Source organism: Lethenteron reissneri, chromosome 41 (assembly GCF_015708825.2).
Source record: "Lethenteron reissneri isolate LAM-NWPU_2019-01 chromosome 41, ASM1570882v1, whole genome shotgun sequence".
NCBI classification, from domain to species: Eukaryota; Metazoa; Chordata; class Hyperoartia; order Petromyzontiformes; family Petromyzontidae; genus Lethenteron; species Lethenteron reissneri.
Window position 1 is genome coordinate 527,632 of NC_083819.1, and position 22,369 is coordinate 550,000.

The 22,369-nt window shown below is 51.8% G+C and overlaps 1 protein-coding gene across 1 annotated transcript in view; it reads left to right on the plus strand.

Moving 5' to 3' along the window:
• The first annotated feature begins 266 nt into the window (after positions 1-266).
• LOC133352596 (protein cornichon homolog 3-like) overlaps positions 267-22,369 on the plus strand; it is a 37,380-nt gene continuing 15,277 nt past the window's right edge. Inside the window, exons 1-3 of the mRNA XM_061568342.1 lie at positions 267-999; positions 8,519-8,587; positions 13,742-13,789. Coding sequence (XP_061424326.1) covers positions 919-999; positions 8,519-8,587; positions 13,742-13,789 — 198 coding nt within the window. The 5' untranslated portion in view covers positions 267-918. The remainder of the gene's footprint in view (positions 1,000-8,518; positions 8,588-13,741; positions 13,790-22,369) is intronic.

Genomic DNA, 22,369 nt, shown 5'->3' on the forward strand with positions numbered 1-22,369 from the left:
CCCCCCACCCAACACCCGTACCTACCGCCTTCCAACTCCCTCCCCCTCCAATCTCCCACCCTCCTCCCCTAGCCTCCCCACCCCTCCCCCTCCAATCTCCCACCCTCTTTCCCCAACCTTCCTCTCCTCTCCACAAATCTTCCACCCTCTTCCAACCTCCCTCCGCTCTTCCCTTTCAATTCTCCAACCCTCCTTCGCCCCCACCCCTAATTTCCCACCTTTATTCCCCAACCTCCCCGCTGCCCCAATTCGCCCACCCTCTTTGCCCGCCAGCACCTCGCTGCTGCATCGGACCATTCAAGTTTATGCGCTGCCGATGAAGCGAGAGGGCGAGAGAGATGGGAACGGCGCGGTCTATCTGCGATCAACAGTAGCGAGGGCTGCATGTGACAGGCGGCAGACTTACTCCGCTAACTATAACAACACACAGCGGCCTCTGCGCCGGGACAGAAGACCCACACAGCAGCAGAGACACACAGCAGCAGAGACACACAGCAGCAGACGCACAGAGAGACGAGACGCAGAAAGAGAGAGAGGAGACGCCTGGATTCTTATCCGCAGCAGTATCTCGTGCAAACATTCGAGGCTCGCACTCCCGACTAGATTGTGCACGCGCCCTCGTCATCATCATCATCACCTGCACACACGACTTGTTACGCATTCACTCGAGGCACGCCACGTGTGTCTGCTGTCGTGTCGGCTCTCTTGTTCGCTGCAGAGCAGTGGCGGTGGAAGTAGCGGGCTGATTCGCAGCGAGTGGCACTGGCCGAGCGAGCAGGAGAACAGCGGGAACACGCGCGCCCACGTATACTAGATGCACACGAGGCCACGCGCGCGTCGTCTGACGCACACGTAGCGCAGGTGTCGAGTTGGCGGTCGCTGAGTGATGAGTCGACGGGAGTCCGCCACTGCGTCACCATGGTCTTCAGCTTCGTCGCCTTCTGCTACATGCTAGCCCTCGTGCTCTGCTCCGCTCTGCTGTTCTTCGCCGTGTGGAGGGTGAGTTGATGTCCATGCCTCGTACACCTGTGTAATCCTCCATCAGCATCACCATCATCACGATCACTATTCCTCTCCCAGCTAAATCACAATTTCATGTTAAACTGTCCGTCCATTCTTTATGGTAACTTCACTTGCAATTGCTTTTGACTGCATAGCGCATTGTCCGTTCACACACGAGCGGTTACTATACTCGCAGCTGTGCCTGTTAAATGTCTCACCTTGTGTCACTTGTGCTATGTTCCAATCTGGAGATGAATGTGCCCGAGCCGATTTGCGCTGCAGGTAATTATGCGTTGCAATATTTTAAATGTCTCAGCAAGTGACACATGCTGTTGTTTTGTACTGACTGTGTGTTGTTGCTTTCGTGATGTTGGTGCCCCAGGTCACTCTTGCAATTGAGACTCATCCTGGTATCTTGACTTCTAACCTGGCTAAACAAATAACCTTGACACTATTATTGTTATTGTTGTATGTATGTAGCCAACCGTGCTAACCTTGAGATGCAGTTTTCTATAGCCGAGCATATGCTCGGTATTTGCATGATGTTGTGAGATTTGTGATCGTGGTGGTATTTTATTGTCACTGACAATAAAATACCACCACGATCCAGGTAGTGGAGGTGCGTCGCTTATGGAAACCCATCAAGTGGTTGTATAATGAGTGAACCGATCCCTTCCATAGGAACGTGGAATTTCTGCCACCGTCTTGGGGGGGGGGGGAGGTTGGAGGGGAGGCGGGGGAGGGGGAGAGCTCCAACAGAGATGACAATCGAATACGAACGCTCCCATGGGTGCATGTTGGCACCGTGGTGCGCGTGGCTTGATTAGTTCAGACGCAACTAATGAGTTCTACAGTAATCTGTGGTGGTGTTTGACATTTATACTGGGGCAGAAATGTAAAACCAACGTGGCTGATTGTGCCACGCGTTCGTGATTGGCGGCTCCAATATAATAACAATTCTACACGGAGGCTCCTAAAGCGACAAGAGATTGGCGGATCCAATATATAAATATGGAGCGCTCTTACGTGAGATGCGTGAGAGACAGCGGGACGTTCTATCACCACTCATCGTTTTTGCCAAAAAGACGACGTCTCTCTGCTCACACCGAGCACTGGGCAGTGCTCACCGATCTAACCCCGTGCCAGGGGTGTGGAAAGATCCACGTTCTTGTGGCCGGTGGCGGGTATGTTTTTCATTAGCACGATCACTATGGACGGTTAGTTCTCGACCTTGGAGTGATGATGAGCTGAGTCAAATCCTCCTCTGACCGGGATTTTGAACTCTCACGCATTTGGCACCAGTCGAGATGTCTGCCAACTGACAGCAGATTATCTGGTGATGCCGCTACGGAATAGCAGTGGCACACAACCGCAAATTACAACAAACACTCTCGTCACGAACACTGTGGCCTTAAAAGAAACAAATATGTAATGGTAGACGTTTCGGGCAATGGTCCTTCTTCAGAACACATAAACAGAGAGAGCAGAGAGATTAAGGTAATACAGTTTAGAAACGACACTTAACGCCACGAGGGCCTGATGAGAATTACATTTAAAATATGTTTTCCGATTACCATTTTATGAATGGCCATAGGAATAGTTACACTAACAGGAGCTAATGAGTAGCAGACACAGGCTCTTGAAGAACGCGTCATTAAAAACGTGGATTTCTCATCAGGCGCCATCGTGTTCACTGCACTCTACAACCCTTTCTGTCTCTCTGGCCTCTGGGGACGTGCTCTGAATAAGGGCCATGGCCCGAAACGTCAAAGATTATTTATATTAGTTTCAGGCTGTGTGTTGACACATAGCAGGGAAATGAAGGGCCATTTGAAAGCGCTCAAAGGCCAAAATGTCACCGATTGGTATATATCGGTGTTTGTTTCTTTAAAGGCAGGCAGTGTGTTTGCCAAATCTCTCTTTACTTATTTAATTTTACCAGGTAGAGCCCACTGAGCTATGTGGCTCTTTTTCAGTAGCGACTTGGTCTCAAATGAGAGCCCAACGGAAGTGGCTTAATACGTGAAAACGTACAGCAGCCAATTACTCTAAACGCGTGTTTCTAAATGTGGAGGGAAAACCCGGAGGACCCGGGGACAAATCCACACGACCACGTGGAGAGAGACGAAAACTCCAAATACACAGCAGGCGTCAGGCTCGGGATCGAACCCACGACCCCCTGTATACCAGGCGAGGTAGTCAACATCTCCTCGCCACCGTGTCGAGTGTGGAGTTGTGTGGGTGGCGCGCGCTCCCACGCCGCCTGCGGAGCGGCTGTTTCACGACGAGCTCTGCTTGACCACAGCCCCATCCTCTCCGCTCGTCATGCTCCCTGTCGGAGCAGGCGGTGTTAGTTTTGTAGAGTTAACCACTTCTCAGCAGCAAGAGACTTATTCTCAACTGTCAAACAATAGCAACACGCTGCAGACACACACACAGGAGTGAACGCGCAGCGAGCGTAAATGCTGTGGTGTTTCTTCGTCCGCGTGCACAATGGCGCGAGCGGTGGCGGTGCGCTGAGCGCGAGATGGCTGTGAGCGAGTCGGGGTCTGTAAATCGTGAGATGGCTGTGAGCGAGTCGGGCTCTGTAAATGGCCCGCTCTGTTGGCCGTGTCAACGGCACGCGCCAGGATCACAATCGGACGGTCGTGAGTTGAAACCTCGGCCTCGTCCCTGCGAGCAGATGATCCCCTCGGGTCGATAAAATAGGTTCAACTTATGTGAAAAGTCAAGTTGTTGTTATGATAGACTGGCCCCCGACATGGGAATGTCGAATTTCCAACCACCAATGGCTTAAGGGACGTCCGTCCACAGCTTGTTATGAGGAGAGAGAGAGAGAGAGACACCGTGAGCTCACCTCACGGCGTGAATACAGAACCTTGCGCCAGGAGATGCGGGACATTGCCACCCTCACCGAATCGGACGTTCAAACAACGTCGGCGGTCCACACGGAGGCCACACGTCACGACTTCTGAAACTCGTTGAAAATACCCCCCACCTCCTCTAGTACCCGATTCGTGCAGATAAGATGCCCGCAGCGACTGGATAGATGTTGTAGAGGTTAGTGATAGATGTTGTAGATGTTGTAGATGTTAGTTATAGATGATGTAGATGTTGTAGATGTTAGTTATAGATGTTGTAGATGTTAGTGATATATGTTGTAGATGTTGTAGATGTTAGTGATAGATGTTGTAGATGTTAGTGATAGATGTTGTAGATGTTGTAGATGTTAGTGATAGATGTTGTAGATGTTGTAGATGTTAGTTATAGATGATGTAGATGTTGTAGATGTTAGTTATAGATGATGTAGATGTTGTAGATGTTAGTTATAGATGCTGTAGATGTTAGTGATAGATGTTGTAGATGTTAGTGATAGATGTTGTAGATATTGTAGATGTTAGATATAGATGTTGTAGATGTTAGTGATAGATGTTAGTGATAGATGTTGTAGATGTTGTAGATGTTAGTGATAGATGTTGTAGATGTTGTAGATGTTAGTGATAGATGTTGTAGATGTTGTAGATGTTGCGTGGAGGCTTCTGTGGAAGTGGTCGGTGTCGCGGGCCACGTGGCGTGAAGTCGCGGGCCACGTGGCGTGAAGTCGCGTCGTTAACCCTTGTAAGGGGGGACGGCTCTTCACACACAGCCTCGGCGGGGCACCTCCAATCTACACCACGTCACCACAGCTCCCGCGGCGCCCTGACACCGCTGTCTCCGCGGTGGTTGTGCACTCGAGCGAGCGTCCCCACGGTCTCCGGGCCGACATTCCGTCAGCGCGCTCGTCCATCGGTCAACGCCTCATCACCCCCCACGCCACGAGGCGCACGTCCCTCAACACCGCCCTTAGCTCGCAAAGCCACGTGATGTCTGTGATTGGCGTTGGTTCAATGATCCATCTGTTACAACTTTTAGTGCATATCCGAGCACACCTATCTCTCTCTGTCTCTCTCTGTCTGTCTCTCTCTGTCTATCGTGTTCGCTCCTGTCTCTGATTCAAGGACAAAGATCCCCCGTGTAGCCTTAACAGACTGTTGGGGCAAGTGCTGTTGGCGAGTAGCACCTATGAAGTCCAGCACGGTACATGAGGGGGTGGGTGGCCAGCACCACGCCCGACTGCCTTTGTCTCCCCAGTGGCGATGTTTTTACACAACGCACCAGGTACTCATTTGAGGTTGAGTTGACCTAGGGGAGGCCCTGGGCCGGTTTAGATAATTATCGTCACTGGCGTTGGCCATGACTGGAAATCGAACTCGGACCTCCGGGTTCGTAACGCAGCGCGCGAACGGTTACACCACCGCTCCTGACATCTGATCCACATCATGACACACACACACGTAGACACGTGTTGGGGCTGACAGGCACGTGGTCACATTCATTTGTCATCACAATCCACGCTCTCTCCGCTGCTGGATTGGCGCTACATTCACATGCGAGCGAGGCTCAGCTCGTGGCATCACGTCCACGATGATGATAATCATCTGTGGTGACGAGCCTGCACGCTCTCTCCACCGCTGCAGCGCGGCGCTCCGTACCCAGAGAGGCGCGCCAGGAGTGAGAGGGCTTCACGCGTGGCGAGCATCACGCTTGCGTGCAGCAGCAGCGGCATCATCACACGCCGCTACACACAGGGCGCGCTCCAGTGCCTCCGCAAGCCGGGCAGCCGGGGCACGACGAGGAGGATGAACGGGGGGCGGGGGGCGTTTGACGAGGGTAGCGGGCGAGGGGGGGAGAGGGATCGGTGGTGGCTGGGCACACAGAGGGAGCAGGGGAGGCGCGGTCCGTGCATTTCCCGTCGTAGATTCGTGATGTAAATCCGGAGCAGATGTCTTGGGTGTTAATTAGCATCGGAGAGGCCGTCTCACACGAAGAGAAATCACCCAACAAATAGGGCGATTTATGGATCGTCACGCTCGCAAATTGACAATGCGACGATTTATGCCACTCGAATCGGATTAAACACACGCACACACAAACTCACACGTGCACTCACACGTGCACTCACACGTGCACTCACACGCACACACAAACTCACACGTGCACTCACAGACAACGCCCCCACCGCCTCCGTTATAGATGTTCAGACTGTTGGGGGAAGTGCTGTTTGCGAGCACCCATGAAGGAGGGACGGCATGGCGGACAAGGAGGGGGGTGGTTGGCTTGCACCACACCCGGCCGCCTTTGTGTCTCTAGTGCTGTTGAAGTTGTACCCACCGTGCCAGGTGCTCACAGCTCCCCTGGAAGCCCACGTGCGTCTCACTGATCCTAGTGGGTGGAGCTGTGCACTGGAATTGAACCCCGTAGGCATCCTTGCAGCATCAGCGGCTTTCGGCTGTCATCGAAGAACGTCGGTCACTGCATCATCGCGCGCTTTCAGATGCGCTTCTGCGGCCGTCTGGAACGCTCTTCCTTTCCGATATTAGGAAGCCACTGGAGCTATGCACTTTTAAATCATCTAGATTTAAAACTACATTTTTTAGACCTGATTTGTATTTTAGTGTGTTGTCCTTCCCCCGAACCTGCAATAAGCACGGCTGGCTACCTACGGTGCGAATTAAGTTCAACATCCACACACACAGGTCGCCGGGTTCGTGTGGCGGTGTGCTAACCACTGCGACACCGCTCTCCACACACGCACACACACGCACACACGTGGATGTAGAATCCCTCACAATGAGATATTAATGACTTGACCAAATGCCGACAACCGCAAAAAAAGAACAGCTTGGAGTAATTAATAAGCTAATGATAATGACGAAGGATACAACAGTGATGGATAATTTTACTCGCTCTAATTTAAATGGCTCTTTAATGAGTCTGCTACAAAGGCCTTCACAGTCTTGTCCTTAATTCACACTGCTCTATAAACACGTATGCTAATATAATTAGCCCGTTCTGATCATCAGAGTGAAGTTTGGTAAAAAAAAACATCTCCATTATGGACAAGGTTTAAAGTATTGGGGAATTGGGAATGACTGGAGTATCTGTGCACTGTATATATATGTGGTATATGTGCACTGTATATATGGTATATGTGCACTGTATATATGGTATATGTGCACTGTATATATATGTGGAATATGTTATCAATGGCCCTTCATAGCACATCGATGTAATAAATAGATGTGCTATGAAGAAGAGACATTGCCCGAAACGTCGCTTATTCATTACGTATTTATTTTCAAGGCAGCGTTGTTGCCGAATGTGTTGAGTCTCAGGACAAGTAGACACACTCGCTTTTAAACAAATCATTAACCACAGGTCACTGTTTGCTTGATTTCTGGCGACTGCCTGATGACGGTGGCTGTAACTACCAGCGAAACGTTGCAACAAATCGCAAAACGCGCGTGTGCGGGAGTGCTCTCGCGGCGCTGCCGGCGGTGCTGCTCAAGCGGTGAGCAAATTGGCCACGTGGCAACCTGAGGCATCTCTTGACGAACGCGCCACGAGTCTCCTTCGCTGACCTCCGAACCCTGGCTGACGGGATCGCGGGCTCGTGTCCGTCATCAGAGTCGCCAAGAGCTGCTTCCTGTCTGGGGGACTCGCCGCTGTGAAGTGGCCTTGAGCCCCTCCTTGTTGTGGCCGTCGACCCTTCCTGCTTTACACACACAGGCCGCGTTGCCATTTACGGATGACATGTGGCCACTTTACAAATGTAGATCATTGTTATCATCTGACATGTGTCCACTTGATCGCTCACTGTTGACGCGAGGGTAAATTGGTGAACAATCTTACACCCGGTGCCGTGCAGCACGGTTAGCTACTTACGTGGCGAAAGCAGTTCAACTTGCATACATACAAGTGCAAACCATTATTTGCAAACGATAAGACCAATAACTTGCAGTGAAATTTAGATTTAAAGCTTTCGTGACTGCAGGGATTCATCTTCTGTGAGAATAATTGTATTGTTTTATTTTTATTATTTTATTATTTCCATTCTACGTGACTTTACCGAAAGAACCAAGAAGATGAACTTGCAGTGAGTTGTGTTGGTCTCTGGATTTCGCTCCCGTTCGTGCGACGCCCTGCTGCTGCGGTGGAGGGGCAGCCCCTGACATGCGTTCGTCCACGCCGCTGCTGCGGTAGTTCCTCCACGAGTCGAGGCAGCCCCTAGGGAGTGCTCTAATTCGGCCTACTCTTCTGTGCTGGCACGACGCCTTCGAAGAGGTTTGGTTGCCGACACGGCTACACTTGCGCCGCTGTTTCGACTGCCGCGCCGCAGATCGAAGTGTCGACTGTCTGCCAACGCCGCGGCACCCGGCATCTCAGCGGTGCGTGGGCTCAGCGCCCCGACCCACCACCCGTTGTCACGGCGCCTCTGGTGCGCGTGCGTGCGTGTGTGTTTCTCGATTTTATTTTGATATTGACAGCAGTGTTGAAGTTTGGTGCATTCACTGTGTACTGACAATGCAGTCCTTGGCATTCTATTGCGTTGTGTTTCATGTATGCATCTCTCTCCTCCTCCTCCTCCTCACCCCCCACCTCCTGTCTCTCTCGTCCCAACCCTCCTCCCGCGCAGATCGCTGCTTATGATGAGCTCTGGAGAGAGAGCAATGCAGCGTCCGACCAAACGGACTGCATCACCAAGGTAGTCGTCACGGAGTGAACCTTAGGGGACAGGGGGGACGGCTGCCCCCCCCCCCACCCCCTGCTGCCAACTTGGCAGGACCCTCTTGTGAAAGAGGCATGAGGCTCTGAGAGGCTTTCCAGGGTAAACGATCGTGATGAGTCACCATGCTAACTATGCGCCCCCTCCGTTATAAACTCCACGAGCCTCCTCGGCTACTCAACACGGGCCCGTAATCAATACGCCTATAATGGGTTCGATTATCTGCGGAGTTATTTGAGAATTTACTCCTCATCTTATTCACAGGAAAATTCGCGGATAACTGGAGTACTCTAATTTTCCACGCGTCTCCTTGTAACCGCGAAAACAAAATCACGAGAAATTGGAAGCCATTCTGCAACTACTTTTGGGTAAATTTACGGAGGGCGGCGGGTAATTGGGAGAATAGTGCCGTGAGTAGTAGTAGGGGGTTGTGCTGTTGCGGATACTCGGAGTCACGGTTAACAGAGTAAGGAACAAGAGGGGCTCTCCAATGTGTGTTGTGTGCGCGACGTGTGAATGTCTCTGTGTTGGCCAAGCCTGGGTGCGGATTGTGCGATCACGAGCGTGGGGAGCGGTAGCGCGACACGAGTTCAATTCCCGCTCGCGGCCAACATCCATTACGATTATCTGAACCGGGCATACCCTAGATCGACACAGCCTTTAATGAACATCAACACTGGTGAGACAGGGGCTTCCGGGCGTGGTATTTGTCACCACCCCCCGGCCTTCACATGTGCTGGCTCACAGCAATTGCCACAACAGTCTGTGTCCATGGCTCTAAGAGGGAGCCATGTTCCTGCATGTTTCACTTGGACAGCAGAAGGACAACGGCAATGTCTATTGGGACTCCCACCACCACCACGTGATAGCCCTCGTGGCCTGCTGCTTCTGCTGCTGCCACGTGCGCCTCTGTGGGCTCATGTGGTAGCTCCCCCCATACACTGGGGCCTTTAGTGCGGCCCCCGACAAGACACGACGAGTGAACACACCCCCGTCGTCGTCGTCACCATCGTGCTGCTGTCAAACCCACAATGGCTTCAAATGCGTGGCGGCCCTCACACTGGTGATGTCTTATCGGCGAAAGTGGCCCCCTCCACTCTGAAATGAGTGAAGAACGCTGCCTCACGCAGTCCCTCGGTGTTTGTGAAGGGGTGGGGGGCTACGACGGGGGGTGGGGGGAGTGTGAGGGGTGGGGGGAGTGTGAGGGGTGGGGGAGTGTGAGGGGTGGGGGGAGTGTGAGGGGTGGGGGGAGTGTGAGGGGTGGGGGAGTGTGAGGGGTGGGGGGAGTGTGAGGGGTGGGGGGAGTGTGGGGGGTGGGGGGAGTGTGAGGGGTGGGGGGAGTGTGGGGGGTGGGGGGAGTGTGAGGGGTGGGGGAGTGTGAGGGGTGGGGGGAGTGTGAGGGGTGGGGGGAGTGTGAGGGGTGGGGGAGTGTGAGGGGTGGGGGGAGTGTGGGGGGTGGGGGGAGTGTGAGGGGTGGGGGAGTGTGAGGGGTGGGGGGAGTGTGAGGGGTGGGGGAGTGGAGTGAGGGGTGGGGAGTGTGTGAGGGGTGGGGGGAGTGTGAGGGGTGGGGGGAGTGTGAGGGGTGGGCGAGAGTGTGAGGGGTGGGGGGAGTGTGAGGGGTGGGGGGAGTGTGAGGGGTGGGGAGAGTGTGAGGGTGGGGGGCTACAACGGGGGGTGGGGGGAGTGTGAGGGGTGGGGGGAGTGTGAGGGGTGGGGAGAGTGTGAGGGGTGGGGGGCTACAACGGGGGGTGGGGGGAGTGTGAGGGGTGGGGGGAGTGTGTGGGGGGGGGGAGTGTGAGGGGTGGGGGGAGTGTGAGGGGTTGGGGGGAGTGTGGGGGGTGGGGGGAGTGTGAGGGGTGGGGGAGTGTGGGGGGAGTGTGAGGGGGTGGGGGAGTGTGAGGGGTGGGGGGAGTTTGAGGGGTGGGGGGAGTGTGGAGGGGTGGGGGGTTTGAGGGGTGGGGGGAGTGTGAGGGGTGGGGGGAGTGTGAGGTGGGTGGGAGTGTGAGGGTGGGGGGAGTGTGAGGGGTGGGGGAGTTTGAGGGGTGGGGGGAGTGTGAGGGGTGGGGGAGTGTGAGGGGTGGGGGAGTGTGAGGGGTGGGGGAGTGTGAGGGGTGGGGGAGTGTGAGGGGTGGGGGGAGTGTGAGGGGTGGGGGGAGTGTGAGGGGTGGAGGAGTGTGAGGGGTGGGGGGAGTGTGAGGGGTGGGGGGAGTGTGAGGGGTGGGGGAGTGTGAGGGGTGGGGGGCCCATGGGACATTGCCAAGTTGGAGGCGTTCGATGTCTTCTTTAACCTCCATTAGCTCCTTTCCAGCTCAGTGCCTCAATAAAAAAACAACACCGCGGCCCTGATCCGGCGCGTGTTTCGCAGAGACGCACAATTTCGCGAAACGTTTTTTGTTTCATTGTCCGGTGTTTTGTAAATGGCGGCGCCTTGTGCGGAGGCCTTCATCCAGCAGTGGATTGGCCATGGCTGCTCAAGATAATTTAGAACCCCCCAGAAGCCAGAATGCAGGGGAAGTATTTAAGACTCACAGAAACAAATGACGACGCTTGTACGAGGACTCTTCTGGCTCAGTATAAATGCTCAAAATTATCATTCTTACCAGTTTTTATTTTTTATACGATATTTACATTTTGCTCGCAGTGTCATGTGTTGACACGAATACATTATCACGTGAAATATCTCACAGTGAGCAGAGTATCACCTTGTGTCCTCAACAATGGTCTCCAGAAGATGATGTCAAGAGCTGAAAACTGAAGTCTCATCCACAGCTGCTTTTCCACACACCGCGTGGCACATCTTGAAGCACCATGCAAGGGGTGGGCATCACATGGCAACCAAATCAACATTTCCAATCCTTTTTAAATGAAATCTGCTGAATGAAGCGAAATGTTACAATTGTGTACGGTCATTGGCAAGTCGACTGAGATAAACAACTCAGTAAACCTGACGTCTCGGTTTCATCACGCATGGCTCGAACCTGACGTCTCGGTTTCATCACGCATGGCTCGCACCTGGGTTTGAACCCCCGTGTACTGAGCCACATTTGTTCACCAAACTTAAACTTCTTTGCATTCAGTGGAGAGTTGTTTTTTTATGGTTCTTCAATAATAACAATGATCAACGGAGCATTGTTCATCGCTCGTACGCGTCGTGTTGATTACAAAAAGCAAAACAATAAGATAGTAAGAGCACGATTGGGTGTAAAGTCGCAAGATGTAAATCCATACAAAGGCAACATATAAAGATATACTGAGAATTGCAACGGCAACTGTCCTAAGCTAACCCATGAGGCTGGCGTCTTATTTTTTTTACGGACCAACAAAACGCTCCGTCAAAACCCAGCATGCATTGTGCTTATCGATCTGCTGGCGAAATGATGTAACGCTTTTTGTACGGGCAACCTGGCACTGGATGTGAGGCTGTCCTCAAATATAAAATCGGAACACGTGGGTGTTGTGAAACAATATATTTTGTGTATGATTCGTAATTGTGTTTTGGGTTAGGCTGCGTAATGATTTGACCAGATCTGTATCACTGAGAACCTTAAACCACCCAACACAACCAAACATTAATTGTGAGAAAAAAAATCTCAATATTACGTTGACCTAAAAAGAAAAAATAATCTATGATAGGTGACGTTTCGAGCAATGACCCTTCAATGGCCCATCTTTATAGTCCTGTACATGTCATTCTGACTTCCTGCATCCTGTCCTGAGAGTTTAACCCATTTTCAAGTCTGACGGCGAATCTGTTTCTTATCAAGTCGGTTATGAGGATTGTTCAGCGACTTATCAGTGAACTGCTGAAGCAATAGTACAGCCATTGGCACGGCGTTATGCGCTTGTAGACGTGTCAATTAAAATGTTTGGCTGTGTCAGGTGGTGGAGGGTTCTTAACGTCACAGATTTGGTCAGATTATGACGTGGCCTTCCCCAAAAATCAATGACGAACTGTAAGAACGGAGCTAACCTAAAGGACTCGGGCCTGTCCAGCCCGTTGGATCTGCACGTGAGCGCCGTCACACGGAGGGGACGTTGGGCCGTGCGCTGATCCGCAGAGTGACCGCAATTGATTATTTTATTTTACATTCTGTTCGAGATCAAGTTCCTTTGTTTAACCAGGTGATTCTCATATTCAACAGTTACCTGGATCGCTGATCGGACCAAAGTATAAACAAAACAAAGTGAAGCTATTAATGCACGTTTTTAACAGCCACAGATGACGGCGATCGTGGGATCGTCAGGACTGTGCGTGGGTCTGGGAGTGAGCTCCCAGGTCGGCCGACCTTGAGAATCGCCACGACAACAGCCACGTGGTCACGTGGCCCGGACCCCCCAAGTTGGTGGAACTCAAAACATGAATTGGGGGTGACGTCACTGACGTTGGTGAAGAGGCCGCGTGAGGAGTCTGGTTCCCAGCGAAGCCGCCCAGGCGAAGGTCGTCAATCTTAAGCGAATTAAACATCTGAGGGACAGGTTTCTTGATTAGGGACGATCAGTGCAGCGTGAGGTCTTCGCGGGTGTGCTGCAGTGCCGTTCTCTGGTGTGTGTTCGGCTCGTAACGCTGCCGCTGTTGTTCGGCACAATGTCTGACGTTTTGCGCTGCGTTTAGGGGGCTTCGTCAGGAATTGAAGTATAGTTGATTTTTATTCGAGTGTGAAAATTGCACGTCGTATTTGGGTTGTTTTGTGTGTGTGTGATATGTGATGGCGTGTTTCATGATCCAGTATTTTCACTAAATTTCTGTGAAAACAAAGTGCGAAATTAACTCTAGAAACACGTCAACAGTTTTCAATCTTCTTTGGTAAAGGGACATTTTCAAGGGCCTTGCATATCCTACATCCATTATTTAATTCAACAGGCAGCGATGATTACTCAGTTACTTTCAATATGTTGCTATACTGCCCCCCCCCCCCCCCCGATCCCATGGGAATGAGGAATTCCCATCAACGTTCTCAGGGACCGTCAACTGAGACGACCCCGCGATTCGCTTTCCATTCCACGGGAGAAAATACAAAACACAATGTCCCATCGGAAGACAAACGAAAGTGAAGTTTCACTCCGTCGGGCGGTGCCCGCACCGCTGCGAGTGGCTCGCAGCGTTTGGTTGACCGCGGCTCTTTGTTTTCGCAGCTGGAGCGGGAGAGGAAGATTGAAAAGCTCTGCCGAATGCTGATGAAGGTACGTCCGTCATTGCGATCGACTGGGGGAGGGGGGGGTGCAGGGCCGGCCACGCGGCGGCGCCTTTAGCCGCTTGTTGCGTAACATCCTGGGAGCAGCTTTTGTTGAACAAGGCCGACACTGCTGATGCCACCGAGAAGGTGGAAACCAAGCTGTCGTACTTAGATGTTGTTTCATGTCCACTGGATCCTAAAGACCTCGAGGCTGGTGGACTCAGACATTGTGGTATTCATGTGGGGGACGCAGACAGGACTTCTGCTTATGGGTGGCTAATGTTCCTGATCATTATTGCATATTTAAATAAAAACTTTACTACGTCGTTTTACAGACATATAAAAGACTTATTCTGGATTATACTCATGTATAGCGTTTTTTCAGCTTCACGTTCACTTAATATGCATATTAACGTAGTTGAAATTAATGTATTAAATAAATATGATTTAGTAGTAAACAATGTACATGCAGATCGCAAGAGAATTGTTTTAGAATGTTGAATAGACTGTTTTTGATGCGTGACGATCATCAGCGGTGAATGTGTTGGTGTCACGGTGGCGATGACCGCGGCTGCCCCTAATCCAGCAGCGAGGGTTGCTGGATCACACAGAGATGTCGTGAAACTCTTCCCGCAGCCGTCAACGTTGCCATACCCTAGCTTGCCATGGGAATGCTGTAGAGCAAGTGTGAACTAATCTCCATCTGTTCCATCTGTATAGGATAGAGCGTTGCCCCTCAACGGGGCACAGTCATGTCCCGAGTTACGTCTCCCCCTTTCACGTCGTTTCGCAAACACGTCGCCACTTTATGAATAACACCGAGACCTGGTCAGCGTCACCCACACCTACGTCCTCTCTCTCTCTCTATCCGTCGCCTCTCTCAGCCTTCGCCTAAACCACCACTTCCACCACCACCACCTCCACCTCCACCACCTCCACCTCCACCACCACCACCTCCACCACCTCCACCACCACCACCACCACCTCCACCACCACCCACTACTACCCACTACTACCCTGCACATCGCTTCTTTGATTGACGTCGCACGTAAACCGGGGTTTCACTGCACTCGGGTTGCTTCCCATGTGTATAACTATTCATTAGTTCGGATTTGTGTTATCGATTTAAAATGATTGTTGTCTTATTATAATTGGGGTAGGCAGATGACATACCTACACCGCCACTTTCCATAACCACACTCTTTACCTTCACCACTATCATATAATGTACAATTGTATAATTGTTATAAAGTGCTTTGGAATAAGGCTTTATATAAATCTATATAAAATAATATAAGATATAGCAGCTTTAACTGCAGTCATTGTGACTTGCCATACATTTGAATGGGCGCCATGGTGGTGAGATGTTAACTCCCTCGCCTAGTATACAGGAGGTCGTTGGTTCGATCCCGACTCTGACGCCTGCTGCTGTGTATTTGGTGTTTGCGTGTCTCTCTCCCCGTGGTCGTGTGGATTTCTCTCCGGGTCCTCCGGTTTTTCTCTCCACATTTAGAATCAGCATCACGCGTTTAGATTATGTGGCTGCTGCTATAAATGTCCACGTGATAAGCCACTTCGTTGAGCTGTCATTTGTGGCCAGGTCGCTTCTGAAAAGAGCTGTATAGCTCAGTGGGCCTTACCTGGTAAAATATGAAATAGTTTAGAATGACGAGCGTGGTCGCAGTGAGTTCCCGCGAGGAGGCATCTCCACCAAGGTGTGCTGGCCAGCGTGGTGAGGTATGGTCAAGAACCCCCCAGGACTTTCATAAAACCACGCACCCCCCCCCCCCAATTCCCAATAGCTTGTGTAACACCAGCAATGGCTATCGTAGGGCACGGGTGAAGGGACAGCCAATGCTAAGAATATCTGGCTTTCAAATACTTGCTGAGATTGATGAGACGGACACCCACAAATTACAAATTCAGTGATTAAAGGCGTCCATTATGACGGCTGGGATTTAGAGTTTATCTCAATTCAGACTTTCCCACAATTTCCAAGAGTTAAACAAGCAGGCAAAGATGTTGCACTATTTGGTTGGAATGCGTTTCATCGATGGACCCAATGGGTCTTATTCAAGACGAAATGTTTTCCCCAGTGGCAATTGTTTGGTAGACCAAGCAACCTTGGATCACGTTTCACTTCATTGCATCTAATTAGCTGGCAACCAACTCGCCGCCTCATAAACCAATGTCGCTCGTTCTAATCAGTCTTCGCAGGCTCAGAATATGTCTTTGACCTTTTACTGTGAATGGACTCGCATATTTGTCACCGTGAGCAACACGCGCAGCGCTGGCAACTCCTCACGCTCGCAGATTGTCGCGTCACGCAGCCGAGCTAAAGGTCGCGACGCGTTCAAGCTCTGAAAACAAACAAACCCGAAATTAAAACGTTTATCTCGTCAGGTCTAGTGCCCATCACCAAAAGGGCTCGTTCATTGCCCCCACAGTGAGTGGGCACGCATGCCCTGGGCGTGCCCTCGGGGTCTGCACCGCCGCTTGAGTAAATTCTGCGACTTGAATGCGCACCGAGAGCGATCGATCTTCACTTCGCCGTGACGCTGCACATTACGGAGGGCGCCGAAAGCATCTCGCGTCTGTGACCTCGGGGCCAGTTTTAGGGTCACGGCACTCGCCACCAGCGGTCGCAACGCCTTGGGGCCTTGCGCACTGCGCCCAAAGTGAGACGCCAAAAGGCGAGCGCGTGGAGGTCTCGCGCCAATGGACGCGGTGGGGGGACAGCTCTGCTCGGCGTCTCCTCCTCGATGAGGCTGCGTCACGCGTGGAGGCTCAGCACCCCGGGGAGCTGCCTGCACGCCGCTCAGGAGAGTTCTGGGCGCTCCACGACCAATCACGCGCGGTGTCACAGCGGACAGAATTGCAAGGTCACACCGCCTAAGGCAGCTGTGTTCATTACTCTTATAATGATACAAAATAATACGAAAACAATCATATCGATGATGCCCCTTCTTGGTTCTCCGATGAGGTTTTTCGCGGTTGACCGCGCGCGGCTCGGCACGGTGGCTGCGACCTTCTCGCTCCTCGTTGCTTCCGAATTGTTCGGCTCATACGAGAACCTGGGAGCGGAACGTCAGACATCGCCTGCCGAACAACAAACGCGCGGTTCAACCTGAAAACGCATCGGAGAGCCACGCAGCACAACCACGGAAACCAACGCAGCACAACAACATCAACAACATCAACAACAACATCAACAACATCAACATCAATACCAACATCAACAACATCAACAACATCAACAAAATCAACAAAATCAACAACGACGCCTTGCGTGGATCTTTTTATAATTGGCCCGTGACGAAACGAACGCCTCAGAAACACAACGAGGGGGTCGGGAGGCAATGGCAGGGAGCGAGCGAGCCTCTGCCGAAGTCTCTACCCGGACAAATCCCACCGTGCGTCACGAGGGGAGAACACTCACAGCTCCGCACAAATGGATTTATGAAACCCACTTTGTATCGTCATCCACTGGCCACCTCGCAGCCCAGCGTCGCCCGCGAGCTCTGCATTGTCAACTTGTGCCGCAATGTCCGGCTGCGGCAGAAGGGACTAGCGGTTCAAGAGCGATTCCTTCTTGGGCATCCGTGAACACTGCGCGGTGTGGATGCGTCTCTGTTGCCAATTCGTGCACACGGGCGACTGCGTCGTGAGATGGTGGCCAGGCCTGGTGGGTGCGATCGCCGTCATTATGCGGGGACACGAAGCAGAGCAAATGCACGACAAGATCCTAACGTCGCCAAAGACACGCGGTAGAGAGGCAAGCGAAGGATTATAAAATAAAACGCGGCCCACTCACAAGCGCACAGGGCACATATCTCCCAAACAGCTGTTGGGGAAACTGCTGTTCGTGGCAGTGCAAACGAGCGCGTGGGTGACCAACACCCATGCGCAGCCACCTTCGTTTCCCCAATGCTGATGTTTACACACTGGACCAAATACTCATTTATGGCTGAGTATAGCTAGGGGAGGCTCAGGTCCGGTTCAGATGTTCATCAGCGTTGCTGGCTGTGAGCGGAAATCAAACTCGGGTCAGTGTGTTCGTAGCACAGTGCTCTAACCACTGCACTACCGGTCCCCACGATATATATACGCACACCACAAACACAAATACCCATGTAGTCTAAACAGGCTGTTGGGGTGAGTGCTGTTAGCGAGCACCAGAGGTGGGACAAAGTCATTGTTATGCAAGTCCAAGTCGAGTCTGAAGTCATCAAATTCATGACTCGAGTCTGACTCGAGTCCAAGTCACATGACTCGAGTCCACACCTCAGAGGTGGGACAAAGTCATTGTTATGCAAGCCCAAGTCGAGTCTGAAGTCATCAAATTCATGACTCGAGTCTGACTCGAGTCCAAGTCACATGACTCGAGTCCACACCTCTGGCGAGCACCTATTAAGGCCGGCACGGCACACGAGCGGGTGGCTGGCCAACACCATGACCGGCCGCCTTTGCCTCCTGAATGGCGATGTTGAAACACCGCACCAGGTACGGGAATCGAACTCGGGTGGGCGGCTTTGTAGCGCAGCGTGCTAACCACTACACACACAACACACGCCACTACACACACAACACACACGTACGCTCATGAGCGCACGTGATTGTTACTAGCAACACACGGGGGTCATCTCGGTTCACTCTACTTCGGCCTGAGCCACTGCGCTGTGCCTCGGTCTGCCGCTGCGAGCCGCCCCCACACAGAGCGAGCGAGCCAGGGAGCCGTGAGCCGCGCTGCTCGGCGTCAACGTGGTCGCTTGCGGGGGCCGGTGGGGGGGAGGGGCGGGGCTATATTGGTTTTGTGCCCGCGGATGAGACGTCCGTGTGTATGGCGTGTGGCGCAATGTGCTGTGCTCCGTGGTGCCCGCGGCAGCCTCCCTGCGGATGAAATGCCCTCGACTGGCGCATGCGGCCGGAGCGCGCTGGGGTGGGCGGTCGAGGGGGACCCCTCTGGCACTGGTTACATAAACCATCGCCACCCTCGTCGGCATCGTTGTCGTGAACATCCTCGGCCATTCTCTATCCGCTGTTGGACGAAAGCCTCCCTCCCCGAGTCACTGTCGCCTCTCGCAGTGCACAATCGGCCTCACGCCTGCTCCGTCTCCCTGCGGCGTGGCGGGCGATGAGAAGGGGTTGAGAATCGCCGAGGTGCGTTCACATCACCCGAGAACTACCCACGTCGCTCCTTCACTCGTGTGGCCGACGTGGAAGCGTGCCCCCCCCCCCCCACGCACATTTAGCCACCGGACATGTTGATGGATTCCGTCAAGCGGGACCAGGCGCGGGTTTGGGGACGCGGGGGAGGGGGAGAGGCGCGGCCGATTCGTAAGTCGCCTCCGATGTTTTTCGCTTCGCGTCGTCTTAGGCGACCCGATCAGAGGAGGCGACTTTCACCGTCTCAGATGAGTTTTTAAAGGATTTCATAATTAAATTATCCCCACCGCTGTGAGCGTTATCAAATTTGTAGCGCGCGCGCAAAACCTAATTTATATAAATATCATTTCCTGCCTGGCCAAGATCGTCTCGGAATAGGGGTTAGTAGCCGAATAAATGTGTCTAGAGCGAGAGAGATGTCTTCATGCTCTGTCCACTGCTGAATGAGAGCTATCCCTGAAGAAGGTGACAGCAAACGGAAACCCATCTCACCACGTTCTTGAACAGCACTTACGTGAGCCACTCGAGTTATGCGTGCCGCTATACATCAGTCTTATCATTACTGTGTTAATAAGAAGATGTTTCAGGCAATGACCCTTCTCTAGAACATAGAGAGGGCTTACTTCATGGTCGGATAATAACATGTACAGTTTAAGGAAAATGGATTTCTGTGTTTCCGCAAAATGTTTTAGTGCATCGCCCTATCGGCTCTCCAAACCAATAATAAGCGAGCAGCATTTGTTTAACAATGATATTAACTTGAACTTACAACGCACACAATATTCGCTCACTCTCGAAGAGAGACAATAACTCGGCAGGAACGCTCTTGACTCGGTTTCTAGCTACTGGCTCTCGTCTGCAGAGTGTGGCGCATTCAGCAATTAACTACTTTATTAACATTCTTATTTTATTAACCAGGTTAGACCCACGGAGCTATGTAGCTCTGTTTCATAAGCGACCTGGCCACTAATGATAGCTCAACGAACTGGCGTATGTGGACATGTATAGCAGCCAAATACTCTAAACGCGTGTTTTCTGAACGTGGAGGGAAAACCCGGAAGACTTGGAGAAAAATCCACGGGACCACAAAGAGAGAGACACGGAAACTCCCAACAGACACAGGCTTCAGGCTCTGGATCGAGCCCACGGCCTCCTCTGCACACCAGGCGAGGGAGCTGACGTCTCGCCACCACCACCACCACGGCAGCTGCTACTGCTGCTGGTGGTGGTGGTGGTGAGATGCTGGTGGTGGTGAGATGCTGCTGGTGGTGGTGAGATGCTGCTGGTGGTGGTGAGATGCTGCTGCTGGTGGTGGTGAGATGCTGCTGCTGGTGGTGCGATGCTGCTGGTGGTGGTGAGATGCTGCTGGTGGTGGTGAGATGCTGGTGGTGGTGAGATGCTGGTGGTGGTGGTGAGATGCTGCTGGTGGTGGTGAGATGCTGCTGCTGGTGGTGAGATGCTGCTGGTGGTGGTGAGATGCTGCTGGTGGTGGTGAGATGCTGGTGGTGGTGGTGAGATGCTGCTGGTGGTGGTGAGATGCTGGTGGTGGTGGTGAGATGCTGCTGCTGGTGGTGAGATGCTGCTGGTGGTGGTGAGATGCTGCTGGTGGTGGTGAGATGCTGGTGGTGGTGGTGAGATGCTGCTGGTGGTGGTGAGATGCTGCTGCTGGTGGTGAGATGCTGCTGCTGCTGCTGGTGGTGAGATGCTGCTGCTGCTGGTGGTGAGATGCTGCTGCTGGTGGTGGTGAGATGCTGATGCTGGTGGTGGTGAGATGCTGGTGGTGGTGAGATGCTGATGATGCTGCTGGTGGTGAGATGCTGATGATGGTGGTGGTGGTGGTTAGATGCTGCTGGTGGTGGTGAGATGCTGCTCTACTGCTGCCAGGTGTCGTGGGTTGCACCGCATTGCACTGTGGGTGCGCCTGAGAAACCTGGGACATTCTTAATAAACTTTACAAAGGACCGTTATTTATTAATTTATCTCCCGTTTAGAGTAGTAGTAGAGTAAGTAGACGATATCGCGTACAAACGAGCCCATTTAAAGCCAAAACGATACGCCTAAACTCGTTGACATTAAAAGTAAAACAGATAAATGTTATTGCAAAATTACATTTTGGGACGTGTGACGCGATGCATATCCCATTATTATTATTATTATGCGCGATGAGCCGTTCCCTGCGTTAAACTGTGCCTATTGCAATAATTTGCATAGAGGTGTGAACGGGTGTGTTCATTGTGCAAACGCATCACGCATCGCTGCACATAATTATGGATAAAAACACGTATTAGCATAAGGCCGTTCTCAATCTGCATAGTACAATAACATAAGGCCGTTCTCAATCTGCATAGTACAATAACATAAGGCCGTTCTCAATCTGCATAGTACAATAACATAAGGCCGTTCTCAATCTGCATAGTACAATAACACAGCATTTATTTTGCCAGCAACCTGTCGGGATTTAATATTCTGGCTCTCATCAGTAGACGCTACTGTACGTAAAAACTGTACAGTTTGGCCCAAAAGTCAGGACACAGGGTTATTTAATTTATTTAACACTGGCATTAACATATCTTAATTGTTTAATCTTTAAGTTCATATTTAATCTATGATTAATATCTATTCTTTGGGTCTTTCGGTAAAGTCACGTAGATAGAAAAATAATAACAATAAAATAAGAAAAAATGGAAATAAATTGAATGCAAAATAATGAAAATATCACGACGTTTCGATCGCAACACAAGCAATCGTCATCAGGAGAAAAAAGAGGGGGGAAGCTGCTGAAGCAGGCTGTTTTAAAGTTTTGAAATGTGTGCAGCCCAAGGGTCATAAACCAAGTGGGCGGGACTAGAGATGTTACAGGGGACATTTGCATGTCAATGTAAGATCGCAGATTGACTTCCATGACGAGGGCACGGAGGTGGCCATTGCATTGTGAGAGATGAGCATGTCAATGTAGGATCGCAGAGCCGCCGCCGCCACATCGAGGACACGAACGACGGCGGCTGTGTTCGTGTGAACCTGTTAGTGTAAACTCAGAGAGTCGAAAATAACTGCTAACATCGAAGGTAGGATGGAAACATCACAGCCAGTTATGACTTAAACTGGTTAATAACGTCCTTCCAATGATTGTTCAGTTTGTACCCATCTTCTCGGTTGAAATTGTGTCTGTGTCTATATATCTGGATGGCTTCATGAACAAATCTTTGCTGATAGCCAGTGGGTTTGCATAGTACCTTCGTCTAGGACAAATACATTTCGTGTGAGCCCACCGCGTTAAAATAATGATCAGCCACAGCCGAGGTATTGGTCCTACCGTGTTTCAGATCTGCCTTATGTTCAAGAACACGGTCCGAGACATGTCGCTTAGTGTCCCCAATGTAACTACTGCCGCAGACACAGCTTCGTTTGTAGACCCCGGGGT